At 43.6% G+C, this 27,850-nt stretch overlaps 1 protein-coding gene across 3 annotated transcripts; it reads right to left on the bottom strand.

Moving 5' to 3' along the window:
* Positions 1–243: 243 nt before the first annotated feature.
* socs7 (suppressor of cytokine signaling 7) lies at positions 244–26,563 on the bottom strand. 3 transcript variants are annotated; one of them, XM_039816351.1, is made up of 10 exons: positions 24,622–26,563; positions 22,827–22,906; positions 18,373–18,477; positions 14,584–14,718; positions 11,952–12,097; positions 10,778–10,946; positions 6,803–6,931; positions 3,747–3,882; positions 2,815–2,958; positions 244–1,273 (listed from the first exon to the last, which is right to left on the bottom strand). In XM_039816351.1, the coding sequence occupies exons 1-9, from the start codon at positions 26,190–26,192 to the stop codon at positions 2,838–2,840; spliced, it is 2,592 nt and encodes an 863-aa protein (XP_039672285.1). In that variant the 5' UTR covers positions 26,193–26,563; the 3' UTR covers positions 244–1,273; positions 2,815–2,837. The 3 variants fall into 3 exon arrangements, with proteins under 3 accessions (XP_039672285.1, XP_039672291.1, XP_039672298.1); XM_039816357.1 differs by lacking the exon at positions 14,584–14,718; XM_039816364.1 differs by lacking the exons at positions 14,584–14,718; positions 18,373–18,477.
* Positions 26,564–27,850: the final 1,287 nt, after the last annotated feature.

Below are 27,850 nucleotides of genomic sequence, written 5' to 3'. Positions count from 1 at the left end.
TAGAGATTGGCATGGGGTACTTTCCATAAGATCATCTCTCAATGCAAATCAAACCAGCTATTAGGCTAACTGAAATAAAACCATGCCAGTCTCTAGGTATGGTGAAGGGTATGTGATGATGGGGGGTATGGTGAAGGGTATGTGATGATGTGGGGGTATGGTAAGAATATGAATGATAAGTTGTATTAATGATAATGTAAGGGTATGTGATGATAAGGCTATTTTCAAAGGCCAAGGGAACTTTATCATGATGCATAGTATCCTGGATCCATGAAATAACTGGCCTTTAAAAATAAACATCTGCCTGCCCCTGTATTTTGACATGACATTAATGAATTTACGATACATTATTAATTCACAAAAAAAATTGGCGTCCTTAAAGGTTGGATTTTTCCTCATTTTTTTAATTAAGGCATTAAGATAAATTTCCAAAAGATGATTTTTGTATTCCTATTTTTAGTCAACTTTAGCATGGGTTCATAAACTTATGAGCACCACTGTACTCATAATAATGCAAATGCAAGGGCTTCCATCAGTGAGCCATAGGCTGAGTCACCATTGTGTATCTTCACTTGGCGATAGATAGTGACTTTAAAGACATTTATTCAAATGAAAATCTTCCAGATAGTACTTAAAGTTGAGAAGTTGTAAAAGTTTTATCAAATCCATCCCCGTAGAAGAAGCACTTTATTGGCACTGCTGTAATTTTGAGATTTCCAGAGAGAAAAAAAAAAGATCATAGGGCCTCCAACATGGCGACCTGTCTCTCTTAACCCCCCCCCCGACTGCCTGAATGCTCGGGGAAGGGCCTCTGCTGCCCTGCCTCTGTGTGTATATCTCTCCCGAGGGCAACTTTTAATCCAAAAAAAACCCTCTTTTTGACAGAATAGAAGGAAAAACAAGTAAACGGCAGCAAACAACAGTTGTACAAATTGACCAGTGCATTGTGTTTTAAAAGTCCAGTTCAGTAGCTTCAGGAAATTTGCAAATCAAGTTCATAATTGTCCCTTTTGTTTCAAACCGACATGTCTGCAGGTGAGAACATCTCTGCAGTCCCTCTGAAGACGAGGCTGAGTCCTCTGCACCTGAACGTCTCATTGACAGTTTTCCCGCCATCTGGCCGCAAACACACGTCCCTCTTTTTGTTAGTCCAAGTCAAGAGAGAGGCAGGTCCATCCTAGTCCAGCTGGAGAGATTTCCAGAGGACTCTGATTGGCTGATGCTGGAAGACTAGCAGTCCAGTAGCATACAGATCAGTCCTCCATACAGAAACCTGGGCAGAGATAACAGGTGCATTCACGTGTGATGAGATACATTAGAAAAACTCAATGTAATGATAATTAACCTTTAAATTTATATGATTAACATACATTTTTATTTTCACCTCGAGAGAATCTCGAGAGGTTAATTTACTGCTAAAAAATAAGTCTGATGATATTCCACCAATAAAACACCATGCGTTTTGTTTGCTTTCTGCCTACTGCAGCTTTAAGTACAGTATATATATCTGACTTAAAGTGCTCATATTCTGCTCATTTTCAGGTTCATAATTGTATTTAGAGGTTGTATCACAATAGGTTTACATGGTTTAATTTAAAAAAAAACACCATATTTGTGTTGTACTGCACATTGCTGCAGCTCCTCTTTTCACCCTGTGTGTTGAGCTCTCTGTTTTAGCTACAGAGTGAGACCTCTCACTTCTGTTCCATCTTTGTTGGGAGTCGCACATGCTCAGTAGCTAGGTAAGGACTACTAGCCAGTCAGAAGCAGAGTATGAGGGCGTGCCCTGACAGTACCTAGGTAAGGACTACTAGCCAGTCAGAAGCAGAGTATGAGGGCGCCCTGACAGTACCTAGGTAAGGACTACTAGCCAGTCAGAAGCAGAGTATGAGGGCATGCCCTGACAGTACCTAGGTAAGGACTACTAGCCAGTCAGAAGCAGAGTATGAGGCCGTGCCCTGACAGTACCTAGGTAAGGACTACTAGCCAGTCAGAAGCAGAGTATGAGGGCATGCCCTGACAGTACCTGGGTAAGGACTACTAGCCAGTCAGAAGCAGAGTATGAGGGCGTGCCCTGACAGTACCTAGGTAAGGACTACTAGCCAGTCAGAAGCAGAGTATGAGGCCGTGCCCTGACAGTACCTAGGTAAGGACTACTAGCCAGTCAGAAGCAGAGTATGAAGGGCGCCCTGACAGTACCTAGGTAAGGACTACTAGCCAGTCAGAAGCAGAGTATGAGGGCATGCCCTGACAGTACCTAGGTAAGGACTACTAGCCAGTCAGAAGCAGAGTATGAGGCCGTGCCCTGACAGTACCTAGGTAAGGACTACTAGCCAGTCAGAAGCAGAGTATGAGGGCGTGCCCTGACAGTAGCTAGGTAAGGACTACTAGCCAGTCAGAAGCAGAGTATGAGGGCGTGCCCTGACAGTACCTAGGTAAGGACTACTAGCCAGTCAGAAGCAGAGTATGAGGGCGTGCCCTGACAGTCCCTAGGTAAGGACTACTAGCCAGTCAGAAGCAGAGTATGAGGGCGTGCCATGCTAGCAGCTAGGCGAGCATTATAACGTGTGTTACAAAGTGACCACGTCTGTCTCTGAAGTAAAGGCTGGACTACAGTAGAGCTGTTTGGAGCAGTTGGTGAACAGGGTTTTCTGTTGGAGATGGTAAGTCCCTTTGGGGGGGACTTTGGGCTTTTTCATTTTGTAAACCTATAACGTAACACAAAAAAGATATATAACACAATAAAGGAAAAGGGAAAAAAACAAAAAGCATAATATGAGCACTGGAGTTTGTACAAACTAGTCTCAAACTCACTTGAGCTGAGAAGATCTCTGCTGCTACGTCTGCGACTCGGCCTGTTGCTCGGCTCCCACCGCTCTCCGGATGCTCTTGATTGACAGGTACGTCTCCTCCTCAGGGTCGTAGTAATAAAACTTACTCAGGTAGGATATTAGTGGTCTGGAGAGAGGTGAATATAAACATGGGGGGGGAATCAGCCAAGTGTCTCTGTGTTGTATAAGTAGTTCACTTGTACTGTGAAATGACAGTTGAATGTTGCGTTAGCATGGGACTAATTTTGCATAGCAACAACATCATAACATTAAAAGGCCTGGACAAAATCTCAACAGAGCCTACCATAAAAACATAAACCTGCATACTTTCTGTCTAAGCCCGAGTCCGAACCACGGCAGCAGTTTTGGGCCAGAGCCCGATTAAAAACCAGAATTTCCACTGCAAAAAAATATTAATATTAACAAATTTATTTATAAGCCAAAGGAAACTCTTCAGTGCGGTAACAGACATTTGTGACACAAGCTTTTGACGTGCGCCGAATGTTCAGCACAGACCAAAACTGTCATATGCTAAATGGAATAGGCCTAGAGATGGTATGACATTTCTCCTGATTAATGAGAGGTGGGGACGAACCTGACCCAAAATCGGTTTCGGACCGAGAATCAAAGCTCTAAAAGCAACAAGCCCACTGTGTCGCCATCCTTCTGTGACACAGTAAAACTCAAAAAAATTTACACTAAAGAGTGTTACATTAAAAAATCAACTTCAATCAACTTAATATGGTTAATTGTGAGCAAAGAGCCTCACGTTTAATCTCACAAAGTCGCGCTAATATCAAAAAGGTTAGGACAAACCAAACCTTGGAGGACACCTTGGAAATCCTGAGTTTGAAAAGGATTGTGTAGCCTATATATTTCATCAGGTGGATATTTAAATGAGTTCATGTTGAGTACCTGGGCAGTGGAAGCTCCTGGATGTGGTCGATGCGGACCATTTGTCGGATGCAGAAGCGACAGAGATGTTGTAGTGACTTCACGTTGCTGAAGCGGGATACAGGATACAGCAGCTGAACCGGGGTGGGAGGAAGCCCTGCGAGACACACACACACACACACACACACACACACACACACACACACACACACACACACACACACACACACACACACACAATTTGTGTTATTATACTTATTCCTTTTTTAAACACCATCTCCTGTTAAAAGTTAAAGTGCCCATATAATGAAAAAAATCACTTTTTCTGGGATTTGGGCTGTTATTTTGTGTCTCTGGTGCTTCCACACGCATAAAAACTTGTGGAAAAAAAGACATCCATGCCGTTTTGAGTGAGATACGGTTTCCGAATGTATCCTGCCTTCAGTCTCCGGGTGAGCTGGTCAAAATCGGCAGGGCCGTCTACGTCATTGGCCGAAACATTTGGTGTGTGCTAACCACTTTAGCTAATACCACATCAGCTAGCTGTTTCTCCAACTTCGCGCCTGTACAAGGCAGGATTAGCCGGGAGACTTCCTCTAAACGAGGGCACACTTCCAACTTTACGTTGAATACCTGCAGACGAGGGACATGTAAGTAGTTCTATACAATTTCTTTTGTGAACTCATTTGTGTTGTCGCAGTGTTTTGCCATTGAGAACGAGGTGGCTAACCGCTAACTGCTAGCAGCGCTAGCTTCTAGCTAGTAGCCCAGTACCTAGCTATGTGCAATGTGCAGTACAACAAAAATATGATGTTTTTTGAAAATTAAACCATGTAAACCTATTCTGGTAAAATCTCTAAATACAATTATGAAACTGAAAATGAGCATAATATGGGCGCTTTAAAGCTCTTTTGTAATTATACAAAAAAGAGAGGGCATAAAAGGACAAAAAACAACGTGTTAATCTGTTAATAAATCTTTAAAAACAGCTCACAAATATATAGATTCATCAGTAATTTCCTAAAACAGCTGGTCACTGTAGATTGTTTTAAACAGTAGGAAATAGAGCATTTGTTTGGGACTATTTTCAGCGGCGGATTAATCCACATTTGGAGTATTTGTGGCAGCAGGACGTTGTGTGTAAAAATAAAGTACAGTGTGTGTGTGTGTGTGTGTGTGTGTGTGTGTGTGTGTGTGTGTGTTCATGGTGATGAAGGAACATGTTAACCAGTGCAACAGTGTTGCACACTGATGAGGTTTTATTTATCTTTTCATGGGATTTGTTGATGATAAGAAAAATATAGAATATCATCAGACTTATTTTTTAGCAGTAAATTAACCTCTCGAGATTCTCTCGAAAAGAAAGATATTACCATGGTAAGATTCAGTCAAATTAAAAAGAAGATACACTTCCTGATGTTGGTATAATGAGCATCAACAGCTCCAAATCCTCCCAAAATCCTCCCAGCTCAGCGCTGATGTTTAAAAAACTAAACTGAAATGCTCAAATGCTGAGTGGGAGGGAAAATTGGGATTTAGTGGTCAATATAATTTAATCTCAGCACACTCATTGATTTTTTTGCAGCACTTACAATTAGGTATTAGAACCAAATCAGGGAGCTTATCTATTATGCCATACGGATTAAGAATAAAAGTATTACACTATTTTAACATTTTTATTTCTTACATTTTAGTAATACCACGGATTAAAAAACATCAAGTCCTGTATTCAAAATCTTACTTATATAAAAGTACAAAAGTATAAGCACCAAACATAAAAGTATTCATTATGCAGAATGGCCCATTTCTCGATTTAGACTCACGCACTGATGACTTGGACCTAGACTCAAGGATTTATGTAATGGGACTTTAGCATTCATGAAATAGGACTCTGAAGTTGTTGACTACTTTTTAGGGATGCAACGAATCCAGATTTTTGGGGTTCGGCCGAATACCGAATCCACTGGTTAAGATTCTGCCGAAACAGAATACCAAATCCTACTCCCATCCTCAGTCCATTAACACAGTAAACACAGTAGTAAAGCTGGTAATGGTTGTCTGGTTAAGTTTTTAGCAGGGACTGTCCTTCCTTTGCCGTACCTGAAGTTGCTGCATTTTGGCTGCTGTCTGTAGATTCCTTCACGCACAACTCGTATTCTTTCGGATGTTTCATACGCAAATGTTTTAACAGCGGCGATGTTGTGTGTTGTTTAGGGTCCTCGCCACCACGAGACAAATCGGCGTTGCAAATTGAACATGTAGCTGGACTTGAATGGCCTTCTTTTGACTGGAAGTACTGCCCAAACAACAACTTTTTCTGCTCACGAGTTCCATTTTGACTTTCTCACAGCCTACTGCATCGAAAGGTCCACCTACGGAAGCACCTTCCCGTAATCAACGGCGCCGTCATTATGGCGACCAGCGTAGTGCAAGCATAGGGTTCGGTGGAAAGAAATTCTAAGGTCTAAGAAACCGAACCCCGTCAAAAAGCCCAATATTCAGCCGAATCTGAATCCTTGATTCTGTGCATCCCTACTACTTTTATGTGTAATAGGCAGTGATGGAGCACCCGAGTCCTGGACTCAGACTCAGAGTCGAGTTGCTATTCTCTGGACTCTAGACTCGACTTTTCTTTGGTGACTCAGACTTGGACTCAAAACCCTGGGGACTTGACTACAACCCTGTATTGAGGCATTAATATGTTCATCAATCACTGAAGCTGCAACGTAACTAAAGCTGTCAGACAAATATAGTGGAGTAAAAAGTGCAATATTTCCCTCTGAGATATAGTCGAGTAGAAATACTCAAGTAAAGCACAACTACCTTATTAAGTAAATGCACTTTGTTACTTTCCGCCACTGATGTTGAACACAAACACATGCAGGATTAGCTTCAGTCATACAGACGCATTCTCACAATCATGAATGATGCACATCAGGCATAACAGACATACAGACAGACAGAGATACATTCCCCTCTCTCCTCCATCTCGCAGGCACTCACACTCACTAAGTGGCTTCTCGCATCCATTTTTGATCGGCTCGGGGCTGCGTGCAGATATATGACCTATATTTTACCTGGGACTCTGGAGCGGAGGAAGTAGAGAAATTTGCCGTTCTTGGAGTGCATGATGGCCCGCTCGATGAATTCCACCACCGAGTGGCAGCGGTCCTCAAACTTCGGGTGGCACCACAAGCTGAACGTCCCTGGAGGTTTGAAAGACATGTTTTTTTTCTTTATGTGTCACATGAATCATAACCACATTCATTATGTAACATTTGTAGAATTACAGTAAACACTTAAGGCCATCCTGCTCAAGTTAGCTGCCTCTATGTTTCAATTGTGACCATCTTTTTGCAGAAAAATGCGTGTCAAACACTGCTCATGCACACGCATTCATTCTCCCTTGTGGGGGGAGGGGCTTAGGAGACCGTTTTGGGCTTTAGCGGAAAGGGGGGAGGGACTGACAATTTGTCGATGTTCAAATTTGTTGGCTGAATCCTGGATCTTCGCAATCCTACCTACGGCACCTTTAACTTTCCTATAAATAATGCAACTTTAATGGTGACCTCATGCTGCACATGTTGGCATAAATAGTAACTTCAACCAATAAAACCTCATATTTCCATTTTTCCTTTCCATACCAGAGTGAAACTCTGTGGAACAAATGAAACTATGGGCACGTTCAGTAGCAACCCGTTTATTTCAACTAAAACAGGGTGCGTTGAACACCCTGCCATGTGCGCAAGAGCTCACTGCCTTTTTATTAACACAAGTAAGTTCACATACACGTCGCTGCTGATTGGGTATCATCTCTAACACACCCACCAAAACGAGATCAAACATACCTCAAAGCCTGTCGCACACCGTTTCACAAGGAACCATGTCGTTCAACACAGAAACCGTAGCAAAACAGTGCACACCGTTTTGAGATTGAACGTGCCTGCGTCACGTGCGTAATCGTAAGTTAAAGCAACACTATGTAACTTTTCCCACTTCGGTCCCCCTACAGGTTGGAAGCGGAATTGTCCATTACATTACATCGTCCATTTCATTCGAACTACAGATCCGAGGCGACCCCATCTGGCAAACTTGCATAATGTAATGTAATGGACAATTCTGCCTCCAACCTGTAGAGGGACCGAAGCCGGAAAAGTTACATAGTGTTGCTTTAACGTAACAGATGATTTTAACCACAGTCTTTTTCTAAATGTAACTAAGCTAAGTGCCTAAACGTAACCAAATTGCGACCATTTCACAAAATGAACAACCTGTTGTCTGATTTAGATACTAGGACAGAAAACGCCCTTAATCTTTCAGAATAAAAGCCCCTAATTTGGATAGAAAGCCAGCCATCCACTGCACAGCCAGCCCATCTGTGGTTGCTGAGTGATTAAACACATCAGAATAAGTTGGCGTGTGTCTGTTGACTTCCTGTTGACCGCTCAGTGGTTGTTTATCTGCCCTCGATTCACATCAGGCCACGATGCATTCATGCAAACACAATCGTGTTGATGTGAATGTGTTGTGTCAGTCGGGACTGCCCGTCTGAATAATGAATGTGTTTCCAGGCATGACTCTATAGCCTCACAATGGTGACCCGTTTATAAAGCATGTGTGTGTCAGTGTGTGTGTGTGTGTGTTGTGTGTGTGTCTGCCCTGTTACACACGTATCTTTCATGAGTCACCTCGTTAGTCTGTCACACATGTGGCGTGTGTACAAATATACATGCGGTGTTGTACGAGTTATTCATGCTTCGGTGTTGTAATGTGACCTTATAGGATCTCTGTAACATCATGTTTGAGTTTATTCCTAATTTATTTGTGCTCTGTTGTTTCTTTATGTGCTCTTTTGTTGTCTTGTTTTTGTGTTCTTGTTATTGTCAGTGTGTGAAAAGCTACAATGATGTGCTTTTGTTATCATCAAACAAAATATAAATGTAACAGTATTTGATTATTACCTTGAAAACATTATATATGTTTAGAGGTTTATTTTGCATTATTTTCTCTGATGTATATCATCCTTATGTTTAGCCAGATAGGTACAATGTAAATGTGATTTTCAACCTTTTTTTTTTAGTAGTAGTCCCTTTGTAATGTTCACATACTGCAAACTCCATTCACAGAGGAAGTCTGTGACGAGCGGTTGAAAGCTCTGGGAGACGATAGTAAACGAGCCTTGAGTCTTTTTGTCAGACTACTGCTGTCCCAGCTCGAGACTGAACTTTCAAACTAACCGGTATTCACGTGTTTTTGTTTAATTAATGATGGATTTTCAGAGATTATATGAGGCAAAGTTCTTAGTTTAACTGATTACAACGTGGATAAAGTGAACAGTAAATGTCATGTAACAGCTGAATGTGCACTCCCATATACTGTCTGTGTGTTGTTGTTTGGTCGGCTTGGATGTGAGAATAAATTTCTTCTGTGAGTCGTCGTCAGGCTGGTGTGGTTTGTGTCCATATTACCCGTGAAGTGTTGAATGACCAGCATATGGATGCACATGTTTCTGTAGGCATCGCGTGTGTGTGTGTGTGTGTGTGTGTGTGTGTGTGTGTGTGTGTGTGTGTGTGTGTGTGTGTGTGTGTGTGTGTGTGTGTGTGTGTGTGTGTGTGTGTGTGTGTGCGTGCGTAGTAAGTTGCCTTGAGCACACATTATGCTTGCTATCTGCACCATATGTGAGCATAATGCAAGATATGCATTATGCTGGGAGACGTGTGTGTTTTGTGTGTTTGTGTGTGTGTGTGTGTGTGTGTGTGTGTGTGTGTGTGTGTGTGTGTGTGTGTGTGTGTGTGTGTGTGTGTGTGTGTGTGTGTGTGTGTGTGTGTGTTGTGTTCTTGTTCTATCCTTGTGTCCAACTGTGAGTTTTAGACAGAGTGGGCACATTAAGGAAAATGAGGACATTTCGTCTGGTCCTTGGTTTTAGGTTTAAGGTTATAGATTTATATGTATATATTTTTGTATGTATATACTTACGATATATATTATGTCCTTGATTTTACATAATCATTTCAGTGACTTGCATGTCCTTGTTTCTATATCACTCATTGTATTATGGACTTATTGCACTTGTTGGTGTACTGTGTTCCAAATTGTATTGTGTATTTATTTTGTGTAATCTCGGCTACATTGAAAATGAGGGCTTTGTTCCTCCGAGAACTAAATAAGCATTGATGATGATGTATACATATGGTATAGTACTCTATACTCTATACAAGCGTGTCTTTTAAGTTTGAATGTGAAACTTGTAAACAGGCAGCAGTCAACCTTCAATCAAGTCTCAGGCTGAGCGCGCCAAGACTTGTTCAAACAGGCAGTTAATATTCAGTATATCAAAACACCTCCCTGAATTGTTTATTAATCACACAACCAGCAGCTACAATTTTTTGTTTTTATACATGGAGACACACAAGCTCCATCCTTGGAGTTAATGGTCTATGCTTGCAAACCATAACACACAAACAATCCGTTCATAAAAGGGTAGTTTATGTATACCCATGGATATAAAACAATATTGGAATACACTTAGATTTTGTTTTTATGAATATATATATGTGTATTCCAATACTGTTTTACAGTTACAGACAGTAAACATTTTATTTATATCATCTTCTGCAAAGGTCTGCAGAGTAAATTATATGACTGTGCAGACTCCATGCACATGTGTGTGAACATATTCATCTGTGCCGATATCTGCTGTCAAGTGTGTGTGGTTAGAGTAAGTGTACAAACATGTGTGTGTGTGTGTGTGTGTGTGTGTGTGTGTGTGTTTGTGGTCTTGTTTAACTATATTTGTGGGGTCCAAAAAACGGGAGTCCAGCATACTTGTGGGGTCCCAACAGCCTTGTGAGGCCGAAGGGCTGTTTGAGGGTTAAGACTTGGTTTTAGGATTAGGGTTATGGTTAGGGTGAGGGTAAGGGTTAAGGTTAGGCATTTAGTTGTGATGGTTAAGGTTAAGGTAAGGGGCTAGGGAATGCATTATGTCAATGACGGGTCCCCACAAAGATAGTGCCACAAACCTGTGTGTGTGTGTGTGTGTGTGTGTGTCTCACCTCGGTAGTGCTCCATGCGTGTGTGGTGTGTGACTCCCTGCGACCTGAAGCTGAGGCTCAGGATGTACCGGGGGTCTGAACTGTCTCGGACCAGGAAGGATCCGTCCGGTTTCCCCTTCAGCTTCATCTCTGCGTCCTCCCAGTTCATCGGACCCCAGTACCAGCCACACTGAGGACAAACCAACAGAACCTTTGATAACCCTGCCAGAAACCAGTCCTCGCTGCTGCTCTCTGATTTCTTTCTATCAGCAAATTTGTTTTCCCTAGGTCAAATGTTTTTCCCCTGGCCTACTAAAACTCCTTGAAACCTACGCCCAGGGTGCAAAATTAACTTTTTTTGTCCACAAGCAAAATGGCTAGTGAACGTTCAAAATTTACCAGCCATTCAATAGTTTAACGTTACTTTTTTGGCTGATGAGTGAAGGAAATCTACTAAATTTGGCTGGTGGCTGGTGCTAATTTTGAGCCCTGCCTCCACCCCTCAAATTTGCAGGCAAGACCGTACTTAGGCGATTCATTTAATAGTTGACAGCTAATCTAGTAATCTTTTTAATTTTTAAATTTTTTTATTTAACCTTTATTTAACCAGGTAGGCCGTTGAGAACAGGTTCTCATTTGCAAAGGCGATCTGGCCAAGGATAGCATAAGCGTGCAGGACAACATAGAGTTTCACATTCAATACATTACAAGAATACAGAATATAATAGGCTACATAAAGTGCAGCTTTAGTAGGCATTACAAAGCGTCGATGGATATGCGAAAGTGATTCAACACAATATACATGAATAGGCAGTCTATAACACTGCTGAAATGTAGTGAAGAGTTAATATACAGTTAGTGCAAATAGTGGTCTAGGTAGTGATGTAGAAAGAAATAACACAATGTGCATGAATAGACAGTCTGTATAAATGCTGAGATGTGGCTCTAGTTTAAGGAAATGGAGATTGAGAATTTCTTTTATTTTTTCTGATGTTTTCTGATCAAAATATGAATCGATTAATTGAGAAAATAATCAGCAGATTCATCGAGAATGGAAATAATCATTAGTTCAGCAGATGCATCACGAGGCATGCTCTACACCTGAACAAGAGGCAGGCCTGCGTGATAAGGAAAAAAATGTCGTAAATCGAATCATCAAGAAAAGGATCACTTTCTTTTTCAATGTGAGTTTTACCTTCTCCAGCTCTCTCAGACTGGCGGTGAAGTTGCTGGCTTCAGACCGCCGCAGGGCGCACAACATGGGGGGCGGGACCTGTCTGGAAGGGGGTGCAGCGTCAGCCGGCGATGGGGTCGAATGAGGGAGGGCCCGGAGGAAGGATTCTGAATCAGGGAAAGAATGTCACAGAAATTAAAAGGTGCTGCGTGAAGCATTTTTAAACTTATGTTGAGCATATTTTTGCTTTTCTTCAAGAAAGGATACAAATATTTTTGGACATACAGTACAGGCCAAAAGTTTGGACACACCTTCTCATTCAATGTGTTTCTTTATTTTCATGACATATTTACATATTATACATACATATTTATATATTTACATTGTAGATTCTCACTGAAGGCATCAAAACTATGAATGAACACATATGGAATTATGTACTTAACAAAAAAGTGTGAAATAACTGAAAACATGTCTTATATTTTAGATTCCTCAAAGTAGCCACCCTTTGCTTTTTTTGATAACTCTGCAAACCCTTGGTGTTCTCTCAATGAGCTTCATGAGGTAGTCACCTGAAATGGTTTTACCTTCACAGGTGTGCTTTGTCAGGGTTAATTAGTGGATTTTTTCCCCCTATTAATAAAAAAGCAAAGGGTGGCTACTTTAAAGAATCTAAAATATAAGACACGTTTTCAGTTATTTCACACTTTTTTGTTAAGTACATGATTCCATATGTGTTCATTCATAGTTTTGATGCCTTCAGTGAGAATCTACAATGTAAATAGTTATAAAAATAAAAGGAAACGCATTTGAATGAGAAGGTGTGTCCAAACTTTTGACCTGTACTGTAGTTGTGGTAGTGTCTAATGCTGCGTTCCAGACAAAAAATTTTAGCCTGTAAGTTATGACTTCAACTCACGACTCAAGACTTGGTAGCTTTCCAGGCAAAGTCACCACAAACCCTTCTAGCTAGCGGCTACCTAACGTTGACATTAGCTAGCGCTAGCTGATACTAGCAATTTCTAGTCGGCGACATATTTTGGGCTTCATTTAACAAACATAACCTGTAGTAGTACACAATTGTATGTGTATTGTTTTGATTACAATGTGTGGAATTACTTTACGTTGCCTATGTATGTTTATTTATTTCTATTTCTCACTGTTAATCACAGGCGTCTGTACAGCATCAACAGGCGTCGCCATTGTTGTTCATGTGTGTGACGTCAAAAACTGTAACTGAGTACAACCATCTGGTACCAGTTCACGGGGAGTAAGTTACGGGTTTGACTGCCGTTCCAGGATACTTTCACCGGTAGAAGGTCGTGGTAGTAGCCTAAGCACAACTAATGCCAAAAGACACGCTGTCAATTTCTGTGACGTGCAACTGAAGAAGAACAAACTTTTTATCAAGTCCACACAGTGTTAGCCATCTGCTATTTAATATTGATGCTGTCTGTATTGTGTTAAATCACCCTTGTTCAATTCACTTTCATTTTAGAGTTTAACAGAAAGGCAGGTATCTCTGAAGCAAATTAAAAGTTTAAGATACTCTATTGGCTCAATACAGCGCATTGCTACAGGGGAAAAAAACTGTGGAATAAAAAAAAAAAGAATAAATAAAAGACCAATGCAACCAATCGCTTGCTTTAAAGTTTGCAACCTGAGCTGGTTAACTTTTCTTGACGTGATATAAGGAGCTTTTTTGAGTGCCGGCCCACCGTGGGGGAATGTATGGTAAGTACATTTACTCAAGTGATGTTTTTTTACATACAGTACTTGTACTTTATTTGAGTATTTCCATTTTCTGCTCATTTAGCTATACTTCTACTCTTAGAAGGCAAATATTGTACTTTTTTTACTGCAATACATTGATTTTAAAGCTTTAGAGATTCAGGTTATTTATACAAAACATAATCATCTAATAACTTGTGATTTTATAGGTTAAACCAATTGGTCCCAGACTTTTTCATGTCAAGGACCCCTAAACTGACAGAAATTAGACCACAGAATCCCATTTGAAAAGATATCGTCCCGGGGTGATGTTAAATTATAGATAGTGCATGAATCCCACGTCCAAAATAGTCATACATCTGTCATTGTGTTTTGTCATTGTGGGGAGGGATGCTGGGGACACCTGGAACCCCCTCAAGGGCCCCTGGGGGTCCCTGCAACCCACTTTGAGGACCACTCGGTTAAACTACCCAGCAGTATATAAAGTAGCTCAAATGAGCTCCACCTTTACCAGCTTCAACATTAAAGTGATAAACACATTAATGCATCAATAATTACTATCCAATGATATAATATACATTATTCTGAAATTATATATTCTGAGAGAACAGAGAAGCTCAGATCACAACACACACAGGGGGAGTGTGACTCTCTGCTCAGGACGCCATTACTCCACTATGTCTTTACATAGCACATAGTTGTTTACTATAATGTTCTAAATGTCGACTACAGCCCCTGGAAGAAGAAATTTGAATGCAGGACTTGTAGCAAAGTATTTATACACTGGTATAACTAATCATACTTTAGTTAAATATCCCAGTACTCTGTTTGCTTCATAGCAGCGCTCACTTCCTCTTTAGTTCCAGGAAGCGATGGAGTAGATTCAGCGACTCGTCTTCTTTTTTACAGACTATGGTCTTACCATTGAGGCTGAGACTGTGCTGGATGGTGGCGTGGGAGGGAGGAGGAGGAGGAGGGAGAGGCAGGGGGAGGGACTGCAGGGAGGCACCCATAACACTCACTAGGAAAGGCCCAGGCTGAGGCCCAGCTATGTCATCTGGAGGAAAGACAGGAAGGAGAGGAGAGAGGAAGGAGGGAAGGACACAAGGGCAGGAGAGGAGAGGAGAGGGAAGGAAGGTAGGAAGGAAGGAAGGAAGGAACAAACAAACAAACAAACAAACGAAGAGGAGAGGAACAAAGGACATGAAGGAAAGAAAAGGAGAGAGCAAGGAAGGAGGTAGAACCGAAAGGAAAGGAGAGAGTAGAGATTGAGGGAGGGAAAAAAGGGGAGAGCAAGAAGGAAAGAAAGGAAGGAAGCAAGGGTAGGAGGAAGGAAGAAGGTAGGACAGGAAGGAAAGTTGATAAAAATGAGGGTCAAAAGGAAGGAAGGAAGCAAGGGCAGGAAAGGAGAGGGATGAAAGGAAGGAAGGAAGGAAGGAAGGAAGGAAGGAAGGAAGGAAGGAAGGAAGGAAGGGAAGGAAGGGAAGGAAGGAAGGAAGAGAAGAATAGCGGAGAGCACAGAGGGAGGAACGAAGGAAAGGAAACAAGAGCAGGAGAGGATAGGGATGGAAGGAAGGAGGTGGGACAAAGAAAAGTTCAAGAGGGAAAGAAAGAAGAAGAGAGAGGGTGAGGGAAAAGAAAGAGAAAAGATAAACAAAGAAAGGAAAGATAGAGTTTTTCAACCCCATCAGACAGGACGCCTCAGTCCACCAAATTAAAAGACGTCACCTCTTTCTGAATATTAACCAATAAGATTCCTCTGTTTTTTGGGTTTACTCAGTATCACGGGATTTGACAGTAGGCAGATACAAAAATACAGAATATTGCCGAACTTATCTTTTAAAGAAAAAAACAGCAGGATGCTTAAGTCTGCTGCATATGTGGGTCAAAAAATAATATAATATAAAATAATAAGCTCGGAGCAGAAATGTGCATTTGAAAGGTCAGAGCATGGCCAAGAAAGGACACAAACATAATTCAGGAACATAAAGACAAGCCCTGATATTCAGGAACATACTTTTTACATTTCACATCGTTTACATTTGATTTCTTCTCCCATATTCACACATCAGTGTTGTTACAGTCTCATCATTTTGTGGGAGTGGAATCTCTACTCAATTTGGGCATTTGGTGACCACAAAAGAATACAATTTTAATCTGGACTAAATTAGAAAAACTGTCAACCAACACTTAAATCTCTGCATCACCAAAGAAACAAAACCAACCAAACTAAATAATGGACAAGCATGAACCTAAAAAAAACAACAACTAAGAGAATACAAGATGTTGTTTATACCGTGAAGAGAGGAAAACTGTTTTCCTCATCGATTCAGTCATTGCTCTACGATTTCAAATTAAATCTGTGGTTTGCACCCGACCTTTCAAAACCTCTCCAATCAGATTACAGCACATTACAAAAACTTGTCTGTGTCTGTTTCCGGAAAAGGGAGTGTGCCTATGTTCCCACAGCCCTATGTTCCCACAGCCCTATGTTCCCACAGCCCTATGTTCCCAACAGCCCTATGTTCCCCAACAGCCCTATGTTCCCCACAGCCCTATGTTCCCCAACAGCCCTATGTTCCCCACAGCCCTATGTTCCCCACAGCCCTATGTTCCCACAGCCCTATGTTCCCCACACAGCCCTATGTTCCCACAGCCCTATGTTCCCCACAGCCCTATGTTCCCCAACAGCCCTATGTTCCCACAGCCCTATGTTCCCCAACAGCCCTATGTTCCCCACAGCCCTATGTTCCCACAGCCCTATGTTCCCCAACAGCCCTATGTTCCCCACAGCCCTATGTTCCCCACAGTTCTTATGTTCCCACAGCCCTATGTTCCCACAGCCCTATGTTCCCCACAGCCCTATGGTCCCACAGCCCTATGTTCCCACAGCCCTATGTTCCCCACAGCCCTATGTTCCCATTGCGCCCCTATGGTCCCACAGCCCTATGTTCCCACAGCCCTATGTTCCCACAGCCCTATGTCCCCACAGCCCTATGTTCCCACAGCCCTATGGTCCCACAGCCCTATGTTCCCACAGCCCTATGTCCCCACAGCCCTATGTTCCCACAGCCCTATGTCCCCACAGCCCTATGTTCCCACAGCCCTATGGTCCCACAGCCCTATGGTCCCACAGCCCTATGTCCCCACAGCCCTATGTCCCCACAGCCCTATGTTCCCACAGCCCTATGTCCCCACAGCCCTATGGTCCCACAGCCCTATGTTCCCACAGCCCTATGGTCCCACAGCCCTATGTTCCCACAGCCCTATGTTCCCACAGCCCTATGTCCCCACAGCCCTATGTTCCCACAGCCCTATGGTCCCACAGCCCTATGTCCCCACAGCCCTATGTTCCCACAGCCCTATGTCCCCACAGCCCTATGTTCCCACAGCCCTATGTTCCCACAGCCCTATGTCCCCACAGCCCTATGGTCCCACAGCCCTATGTTCCCACAGCCCTATGTTCCCACAGCCCTTGGTCCCACGCCCCCATGTGTCCCCACAGCCCTATGTTCCCACAGCCCTATGTCCCCACAGCCCTATGTTCCCACAGCCCTATGTCCCCACAGCCCTATGTTCCCACAGCCCTATGGTCCCACAGCCCTATGGTCCCACAGCCCTATGTCCCCACAGCCCTATGTTCCCACAGCCCTATGTTCCCACAGCCCTATGTCCCCACAGCCCTATGTTCCCACAGCCCTATGTTCCCACAGCCCTATGTTCCCACAGCCCTATGGTCCCACAGCCCTATGTTCCCCACAGTCCTATGGTCCCACAGCCCTATGTCCCCACAGCCCTATGGTCCCACAGCCCTATGTCCCCACAGCCCTATGTTCCCACAGCCCTATGTTCCCCACAGCCCTATGTCCCCACAGCCCTATGGTCCCACAGCCCTATGTTCCCACAGCCCTATGTCCCCCACAGCCCTATGTCCCCACAGCCCTATGTTCCCACAGCCCTATGTTCCCCACAGCCCTATGGTCCCACAGCCCTATGTTCCCACAGCCCTATGTCCCCACAGCCCTATGTCCCCACAGCCCTATGGTCCCACAGCCCTATGTTCCCACAGCCCTATGGGGCCACAGCCCTATGTCCCCACAGCCCTATGTTCCCACAGCCCTATGTTCCCACAGCCCTATGGTCCCACAGCCCTATGTTCCCACAGCCCTATGTTCCCACAGCCCTATGGTCCCACAGCCCTATGTTCCCACAGCCCTATGGTCCCACAGCCCTATGTTCCCACAGCCCTATGTTCCCACAGCCCTATGGTCCCACATTTCTAAGAATTTTTCTTTGACTGAAAATTAGGCCCTATGTTCCCACATTTCCTTTTTCATAAATTTGTATTAGATTTTATCCCCTGTTCTCCCAATTTGGTAGCCAATTACACCCAACCTATTATCCAGTAGCAATGTACTACAGATGGAATGTAACCCTAACCCTAACCTAGGGCCTAATTTTAATAAAAATCTTAGAAATTTGGGAACATAGGGCTGTGGGACCATAGGGCTGACCCCCACCGGAAATGTACGACAGAAAACACTTATGACTAAGAGAGAGAAACTGCCACAGCTTCCTTTTCTTCGAAACGTAGAGAGGCTAAAGTACTCTTTGTAGCTTAGAAAGAACAGTTTGGTCTGCCTGTAGGAGGAACAAGACGAGGAGAGAAACCGAAAAAGAGGAAGAGAGACAGGGAAGGAGAGAAAAGTACCTAACAAACTGAGACTTCGGCGTGGAGGAGGGGGAGGCGTGGGAGGGTGTGGCGTGTTCGCCCCCCGCCGCGAAATATCCACATCCACCAGGGACACTGTCTCACCTGAAGCGAAGAGAAGAGAAGTAGCAGAGGAGAAAAAGAAAGGAAAGGGAAAGTGAGATAAGAGGAAGAGAGAGAAAGTACAGCAGGCCCTGGTTTGTGCTTCTGTGATTGCACGTTGTTTTTGTCAGTGCTTCGGAGTGCCATTAAAGCTGCACCAGGCAGGATGTTTATGGAGAATTACACCCAGCTAATCAGCCATAATCACTCCAATAAAGAAAGAACATCCCATCAACGGCTAATTGAGATGCTGCAGATTCAATGTTTACCAAAGTGAAATTCAGTTTTACTGGCAGCGAAAGAAACTAACTCAAGCGTTAGAACCAAATCCCTGCCGTCTCCTGAACAGCAGGGAAAGCTGGACTCACCCACTTCAGATCTCTTCCTCTATCATCTCTTTAGCTTCTTATTTTTTCCCCCTGGTTGTGAGACATCACAGACCGGTTGGTAAACATGAGCACGCTTCCGCGCAGGACTTCTGGGTTTTGAAGTCCCCAAGATGTAAAACCACCCATCCTACCTGCTCCTTTGGGGCCCCGCCAACGTGATATGTCGCCTGCATGGTGCAGCTTTTTTTTAATGTTTCTGGCTAATTGGTGGCTAGCTCTGTGCAGAGCGTGTGTTCATTAAACTAAAAAAAAATTAAAAATCATATTCAAGAAGTGGATTTTTTTGCAAAGCTCTGAAATCTACGAGCAATGTGGGACACCAGAGTGTATTTCTGAGCCCCGCGGACGTTTATGTGGGACGATTCTCGTGAAGTCAGCTAAATCCTTTTTTTTTGCCAGCTGAGCTACAGACCTCCTCACCCTTCTTACCCAAAGGCATTTTGTGTCTCATCTTATCTGGTGCACCAGTTACAGTGTCAGACACAGCTGCAGAAATGTGCAGCTCTATAAATGAGCAGCATTTTTTAAATATATATATATATATATATATATATATATATATATATATATATATATATATTTACTGTATGTAGAACTTCTTGAATGCATTTTCTTACTTTTTACTATTAGAACTTTATTAAAAGTACCCTTATGGTGCGTTCTTTTTGTCCACCGAAGTCGTTTTACGAGTTGTTTTCCGGAGTTACGACCCGGAAGTTGCAAAAAGAACGCCCCCGAGGTCGTATCGACTCGTCAAGTCGTCTGAACTCAGAGGACCCCGAGCTCACTTTCAAAGATGGCTAGGTCGTGCATCACACGTAGTAAACGTTGTGGTTATCTACAATTTTAAGCACTTTTGTCTTTGTTGTAACCAAATGAAGAAGTCGTACACATAGCGCTGTATACTGCTACCTATAGGCATGTCTCTAAGTCTTATTAGGAGTTAAACATAGCGCTGTATACTGCTACTTATAGGCATGTCTCTACAGTCTTATTAGGAGTTAAACATAGCGCTGTATACTGCTACTTATAGGCATGTCTCTACAGTCTTATTAGGAGTTAAACATAGGCGTGTATACTGCTACCTATAGGCATGTCTCTACAGTCTTATTAGGAGTTAAACATAGCGCTGTATACTGCTACCTATAGGCATGTCTCTACAGTCTTATTAGGAGTTAAACATAGCGCTGTATACTGCTACCTATAGGCATGTCCCTACAGTCTTATTAGGAGTTAAACATAGCGCTGTATACTGCTACCTATAGGCATGTCTCTACAGTCTTATTAGGAGTTAAACATAGCGCTGTATACTGCTACCTATAGGCATGTCCCTACAGTCTTATTAGGAGTTAAACATAGCGCGTATACTGCTACCTATAGGCATGTCTCTACAGTCTTATTAGGAGTTAAACATAGCGCTGTATACTGCTACCTATAGGCATGTCTCAACAGTCTTATTAGGGTTAAACATAGCTGTATACTGCTACCTATAGGCATGTCTCTACAGTCTTATTAGGGTTAAACATAGCGCTGTATACTACTACCTATAGGCATGTCTCTACAGTCTTATTAGGAGTTAAACATAGGCTGTATACTGCTACCTATAGGCATGTCGCTACAGTCTTATTAGGAGTTAAACATAGCGCTGTATACTGCTACTTATAGGCATGTCTCTACAGTCTTATTAGGAGTTAAACATAGCGCTGTATACTGCTACCTATAGGCATGTCGCTACAGTCTTATTAGGAGTTAAACATAGGCTGTATACTGCTACCTATAGGCATGTCTCTACAGTCTTATTAGGAGTTAAACATAGTGCTGTATACTGCTACCTATAGGCATGTCTACACAGTCTTATTAGGAGTTAAACATAGCTTGTATATTGCTACCTATAGGCATGTCTCTACAGTCTTATTAGGAGATAATAATACCGCCTGATTAGTTATTTTGTAGCTTGTGCAGCTGAAATTGGCTAGAGACGCCCGTTGCTATATGACAACAATGGCTTTAAGCCGAGTCTTGAGCAGAAAGCAGAGCAGTAGCCTAACGTTAACGTTAATCAAAACGTAATTTTCATGTATCAAACTGTGAAATATATGTGTGTAATATGTCAATAACTGGGTGAATAGAATCCTAAATGTTCCTAAAAATGTTACAAAAATCATCTTTTCTCCGACTCGTAGTATTGTGTGACAAAAAGAACGCAACAACCCCGCGGTTATTCGTTTTTCGACACGGATGTGACGTCACGCTCGAGCTACTAGTCGCGATTACAAGACAAAAAAGAACGCACCATTATTCAACACATTCTCACTCCCATCGCGTAAAACACGCTTGGTCAGGTGCCTTTGGCGTTGTTATTGACGCTAAAAGTCTCCTTTAGCGTCATATCTAAACGCGCTTTATCTAAACACGCTTGGGTCGGGACTATTGGCGTCACTTTTGACGTCCGTTAGGTTAAGGAAAAGGTCGTGGGCGGGCTTACGTTTCCATGACATGCGGGACAAGAACGGGGCGGTTGGGTCATCATCAAACGCTGGGTAGCTGATGCTCTCCCGGGTGCGTTCTACACACACTCTGAAGGGCGCTTTTTTTCATCGTGGACAGCCACTGCCGAAACATCCGTATTTTACGAGTTCGTAGTGAGAACGGGTTGCCTTGTTTGCTTTTCTTGCCCGAGAGCTAGATGAAAAGATCAATATCACACTTTTGCATGCACTGTTTGCGTGTCACATTCTCATTAGGGGCTGAGCCCCCCCCTGATGGTCTGATCCTAGAATCGCCCCTGGACCACGTCAACATTAATGTAGCAACATAAACATGATCAAAATGTTATTTCAAAAGTCAATCGATCGACTATTTGAATAAATGATTAATCATTTAAGGAATTATTCAAGCAAAAGTGCAAAACAGCTAATTACAGCTGCACATGTGTGATGATTTGCTGCTTTTTTCTCTTTCTCACGTGGTAGTAAACGGAATATTTTATTGGATTGTTGATTGTGGGCATCAACTTGAGCTTTAGGGGATAAGGATGAATCAATAACGAAAATAATCTTTAGTTGCAGAAGGTTTGGAGTGGGAGTCAGGGGGCTTTTTACCCAGAAAAGAAAGAATTTCTGAGGGAACCAGAGTTACAGGTAACTAATGTCTATTCATGATGTCTAATTTGCTAGTCCTTCATACAATAAATACAAAGTGCGTAGGCTACAGACCCCTTTGATAAAGCTAAGCTAGTAATGTTTTGCTATGCTACGTTAAGAATTTCTGAACGCAGAGAATTAAACAGACTCAAATTAATGTCTGTGTGTGTCCTTAACATTTTCTGTGACCTTTAAAGTCAATGTGTGACAATTTGACTTCATACCAGCAACAATGAAGTGAATACAACATCAAAACAATCATTTTGGATTTTGTGAAAAGAATTTGAGGACATCACCTTGAGCTTTAGGAATGATGATGGGTATTTTTCTCCCTTTTCTGACATTTTATAGATGGAGCTATTAAAGGTGCCGTAGGTAGGATTGTGAAGATCCAGGACTTGGCAAAATAATTTGAACATTGACAACTTCTCTGTCCCTCCCCCCTTTCCGCTAAAAGGCCAAAACGGTCTCCTAAGCCCCTCCCCCCACAAGGGAGAATGAATTTGTGTGCATGAGCAGTGATTGACACCCCCCCTGGCCCTGATTGGTGCACCTGAACAGGGAGCTGTGGATTTTTGCAAATCGTGGTGCCAGAGATTACCTGCTTCATGTAGCTCTACTGGAACATAGGGTCAGTTTCAGCAAATATGACAGAAAGTTAGTTTTAGAAGTCTTACCTACTGCACCTTTAACAGATGAATCAATAATGAAAATAATCTTTAGTTGCAGAGAGTTTGGAGTGGGAGTCAGGCGGGTTTTTCTACCCAGAAAAGAAAGCATTTCTGAAGGGAACCTGAGTTACATCCGAAGCATCCCTTACCAGTGAAAGCAGAGAGGGAGGCAGAGAGGGAGGCGGGGGAGAAGGCACTGTGGGCCCTGGTCAGTCTGGGCTGGCTGTGGCTGCAGGACAGACATCAAGACAATCACAAGAAGAAGAAAAAAGAAGTACATGAGAAGAGAGTTAGAGTGCAGAGAAGGAGACGTGTTAAAAGCCGCAGAGGTTCAGAAAATTAGTTTTTCAGGGTTTTTTTGGGGGGGGTGGGGGTTCTGCAGCTTTTTAACCGTTTCTGTTTGATGCTCTCAGCTCCGGCAGTCGAGACTTCTGAAGCTATGTTTCTTTAATCATAGCCTTCCTTCAGCGTGCTGCTGTGAATAATGACTAAGCACAGACGGATAGTAGGTGACAAGCCACAAAGGTTAAATAAAAAAATAAAATGTCTGCATTTTTAACATTCAGCACTGAAAACGTTTTTTTGGACGTCTGACAGAATGCCGATAAGCTCAGGAGTTAATTTAAGCTATTAAAAAACAATGACTGTTCCAAAAAAACACTTGGAAATGAACCCACTTGGTCCGGACTCATGAGTCCTAAAAAAAACAAGTGACTGGATTAAAAATGTGTTTCTTCTTTCGAGAATGCTTTTACTGCCCATCAGATCTGTTTGAGGTTTTTTTTCTAATATCTTCCTGACCCCAAACACATTTTTTTCACTTCATGGGCTCCCATTTTGGGGAGTTCTAATTACAAACCTAAACAGAACAGAGGAAAACTTATGATGGGACACTTAAAAAGCTGAAATATTGCACATATTTCTGGAGTGCAGCACTGCTGATTTTGCAGTGATACACAGGTGCAGAGCTCGGCCTTGATTTGCTCCCCTGGAGTGATTTTCAATTTGTCATCCATGCAGGCTTGGTTTGATCCTCCTCTGTGTTTGTGCATGTAAAATGCTTAGAAATGTAGATAAATTCACTTTTTTATAGGCCTATACAAACTTATACCTAGGAGTTAAACGTCCTTGTTTTGTATCCATATTTGAGAGCAACAAAAAGCCAAAGTCAGATTACTTGTATGTGTTCACACTTGGCCGTTAAAACTGATTCCGAATTCTCTCGCTGACAGTGGGAAATAAGAATATTAAATCTTAAACTGTCTAATATTGGACTGTTTAGGGCCATGTAGAGCTGCTCACCTGTTTGTAATCTGTTTTCATGATTTCCTCATGCTTTTATTCACTTTGTGAACTCCTATTTTAGGGTGTTCTAATTACAAATCTTAACACAAGGTATGAAAAAGATTTTTTTTCAAATTGCTCCCCTGAAATGTTTTTTTTAATGTGTCATTCATGCAGGCTTGGTTTGATCTTCCTCTCTGTTGGTGCATGTAAAATGCTTAGATATGTAGATAAATTCACTTTTTTATAGGCCTATACAAACTTATATCTATGAGTTAAACGTCCTTGTTTTGACCAAAAGCCAAAGTCAGATTACTTGTATGTGTTCACACTTGGCCGTTAAAACTGATTCTGAATTCTCTCGCTGACAGAGGGAAATAAGAATATTAAATCTTAAACTGTCTAATATTGGACTGTTTAGGGCCATGTAGTGCTGCTCCCCTGTTGGCAATCTGTCTGTTTTTTGTTTTTTCTTCATGATTTCCTCATGCTTTTTTCACTTTGTGAACTCCTATTTTAGGGTGTTCTAATTACAAATCTTAACACAACGTGTGAAAAGACACTTTTGTCTGTTTGATCTTCCTCTCACTGACAGGGAAATAAAGGTATTACACTGTGAGACTTATCTTGGGCTGTTTATGTCCATGCGGAGCTGCTCACCTGTCTGCGTCTTGCTCAGCTCCCGCGTGGCTCGCCATGTCCACCAGACTCCCGGCAGAAGACACCGAGTAGGTCACCGAGGGCCTCTTGTCCAGCAGGTGATTGGAGCCGCTGCAGCTTTTAGTCCGGAACAGTTTACTCAGGCGGATCTTTAACGAGCCCTTTTTGGACTTCCCCGGAACTTTGAGCGCCTTTTCTCCACCCGCGGCCCAGCTGCCTGTGGGAGTCCGCGGCGCGCTGGCGCACCGCTCCGGCCGCCTCCTGGGTGTCGACGCCTGGCTCAGGTTCGGGCTTGTGGCCCACGGTGAGCTCTGGACCGGTGTAGGTGACGTGGCTGAAACCTGGGCGACAACCTCCGGATCGCCGGAGTTTACCTGCTGCGAGAGCCGGCTGGTTATGTTCCCGTGGAGGCTGCACACCTGCGCGCCAAGGTGCGCTGCCCCTGGCGCCGATTCGGTCCCCTCCACCTGCCTCCTCAGCTCCACTTGGAAGCTGCCGATGGAGAAAGCCCCGGACATTTTCTGAACTATTTCCCTTTTCCTGTTGAGTAAAAACTCACGGCGTCCGTTCTCATCGTCCGGCTCGCCCTCCGGACACTCGTCCATGGCCAGGCCTGCTACATCCCCGCTTCCCAGCCCCTCGAGCACCAACAAAGCATCGCTGGTCTCCGTCGGGTCATCCCCGGGCTCCACTCCCCCTCCCGCCGGCCTGTGCGCACCCTGACACGAACACTGCGGGAGCTCCCCTGCTTTGAACAGCATCTTGGGTACCGCGCCGACCCCCAGCTCCCCGAACCGTCGGGCCAGCTCAAACACGGCTCCCTCTCTGTCCCTGGAGGCGCATCCCCATTTAGAGTCAATCACGGTGAGAGGGCCGGATGTCTCCGACAACAAGGGCCACTCGGGCGGGGTAGTGATGAGTCGGTGCCGGCGGCATAGCTCCGCAGCTCCCTGCATCTCCGCGGTTACAGAAACCGGCGGATGCGCTCCCCAGGTCCGGTCCAGCAGGCTCTGCTGCTGCTGCTGCTGCTGCTGCTGCTGCTGAACGTCTCCGGGACTCCGAGTGTTGTTATTGACAGCCGGGTCGGAGCAGCCTGCAGATCCCGGGCTCTGGTCCAAACCCAGAGCATCCCTCGGCTGATTCCGACGGTCTAATTCTAAAATCCCTTCTCCGTTCCGCATTATATTGGAGAAGACGAGCAGCTGAGGCCGTAGGCCGGGGCTGGGAGCGAAGTCAAATCCCTGGGCCTCCATCATGGGGCTCTGCGGCGGAGGAGGCGCGGACAGCGGGGCTCGGCTCTCCGTCACCCCGGAGTCAGGTGCAGCCGTGCCCTCGCCGCTCGGCTGGGCTTTGTTCAGGCGGCCGCTAGGATGCTCGAGGCCCGCAGTCGGATCTCGGCTGATATCCAAACCCGCTTTGACGCCGCCGTGAGCCAGGACCTCCTTCCCCAGCCCTGCCACAACTCCTCCCGGCGGCAGATTCCCGTTTTCCGCGTCCAAGCGGTCGTCCTCGGCCGCGGAAACCAGGCGCATCAACACAAAATCGGGCGACATATCTTGCGCGTTGTTCATAATTACTCCTCAGGATCGCGAAACGAGAATTATTGGGGCGATCTGCTCTTCACATAGCTAACCGCGGAGATCCGTTTCCTATAATAAAGAACGGGCCGAGCCGCCGCTGCCTCCCATAAATAGGCGATGAGCGAAATTGCCAAACAATATATCACGCGTTTTGTTCATCCCTCCTCTTCTACGACAGCACAGCACAGCATCCATCCGTCAGATTTTGGCGAAATGGGTGCCGTTTGCTCCCGGCAGCAGGCGGACCCCTGGGTCAGACATGCGGTCGGATTTGAGTCGAATAAAAAGCCAGTAGAGTCTCCGGTCAGTGACCACAGTCTGCCTCTGTGTTCCCAGCCAGGCCCCACCCGCTCCTCCTCCGCTCAGCCCATAATACCACTTTATGAGCACCGATGATGGGAACTATAAATTAGTCCGTGGCGTTTTAATATCACAGGGCTTTACCTGATTCAGCCCCTACATCTGAACAGCTGATTTCTGTTCTCATTCTTTAAAACGGGACAAGGATAAAAAAGTAATAACAAAAAAAAAACCTGTTTTCATCTTTCAGTATTTCTCTAATATTCATTCAGGAATCAACATCAACAACTGGGGTGTTTCTGCAGTGCTCAGCTGCAGGTTTGCATTTTATTCCAAGATAAACTGCATTCCTATAAAATACTCAGGGAGATACACAGGGAGTTTGGTTTCTCTTTTTATTTATTTTGTGCAAACAAAAATCACTGGGAAGTTCTTTATTTTTTTGTTCTAAACTGCAACAACATCCATTATATGCGATTCAAAGATGCACCCCAGAATATTTGGTGAAATCAGCGTTTTCATTAAAATTGTGCTGTGTTATGGTTGTCAAAAACACTGAATGCATATATTAAAGAGGCACTCCCCAGATGATGTCATAGTGATGTTATCAGGGTTGTTTTTGGATTGGGCTGTTAAGAGTTAAAGGTGCAGACTTTGAAAGACCGCAACTCTGTCCCACTGAAATTAGATTTATATACGACTCGTTTGCAAACAGCAAATATTTTTTATATATTATAATATTTTTAGGCAAGGGCAGTATTTCTCAGAGTGGTGGAAGTAGATTTGGTAAAATATGTCGTTTTCAATTTAAAATTCAAAACAGTGTTTCTCAAACTGCCTGCCCAGCGGCTCCAAAGCCTAACAGCGAGGAGCATAGATGTGATGTTTTTTTTATATTAAATAAACTCAAATGTAAATGCAACTTTTATTTTTTTTTTACTTTTGAATTGACTGTTTTTTCTGTGTTGTCGAACTTCAGCAATGAGGCGGTCCGTTTTCTGACAACGTTCAAGTTCAGTTCAATACTTTATTGCCATGCCAACACAGATAATTGGAATTTGTCTTGGTGCCAAACAGGTAAAAAAAGAAAAGAAAAGGGAATACATGCACAGGAACATACAGTGCATAAAAGACAATCACATAGACCACATTTGTCAAACTCAAGGCCCGCGGGCCAAGTCCGGCCCCTCTCAGATTATCATCCGGCCCGCATATCAATTTAGGTTCACAATACATTTTGGCCCACCTAGTTTTTGTCACTTTTTCTGACGTTTTTGCCAACATTTTTGTCACTTTTTCTGATGTTTTTGGGCGCTTCTTTTCTGTGATGGCTGAGGAACTTTTTCTTG

The sequence above is a fragment of the Perca fluviatilis genome, chromosome 1 (assembly GCF_010015445.1).
Source record: "Perca fluviatilis chromosome 1, GENO_Pfluv_1.0, whole genome shotgun sequence".
NCBI lineage: Eukaryota > Metazoa > Chordata > Actinopteri > Perciformes > Percidae > Perca > Perca fluviatilis.
The sequence above is the reverse complement of the archived record's forward strand: the minus strand, read 5'-3'. Positions and strand labels throughout refer to the sequence as shown.

Coding starts and splice junctions, on each gene's coding strand:
- socs7 (XM_039816351.1), bottom strand. CDS start 26,192: ATGAACAACGCGCAAGATATGTCGCCCGATTTTGTGTTGATGCGCCTG. Junction 12,098..14,583: donor GCACAGTCTCAGCCTCAATG/GTAAGACCATAG, acceptor TCCCTGATTCAG/AATCCTTCCTCCGGGCCCTC. Junction 2,959..3,746: donor CAGGAGCTTCCACTGCCCAG/GTACTCAACATG, acceptor ACCTCTCTCCAG/ACCACTAATATCCTACCTGA.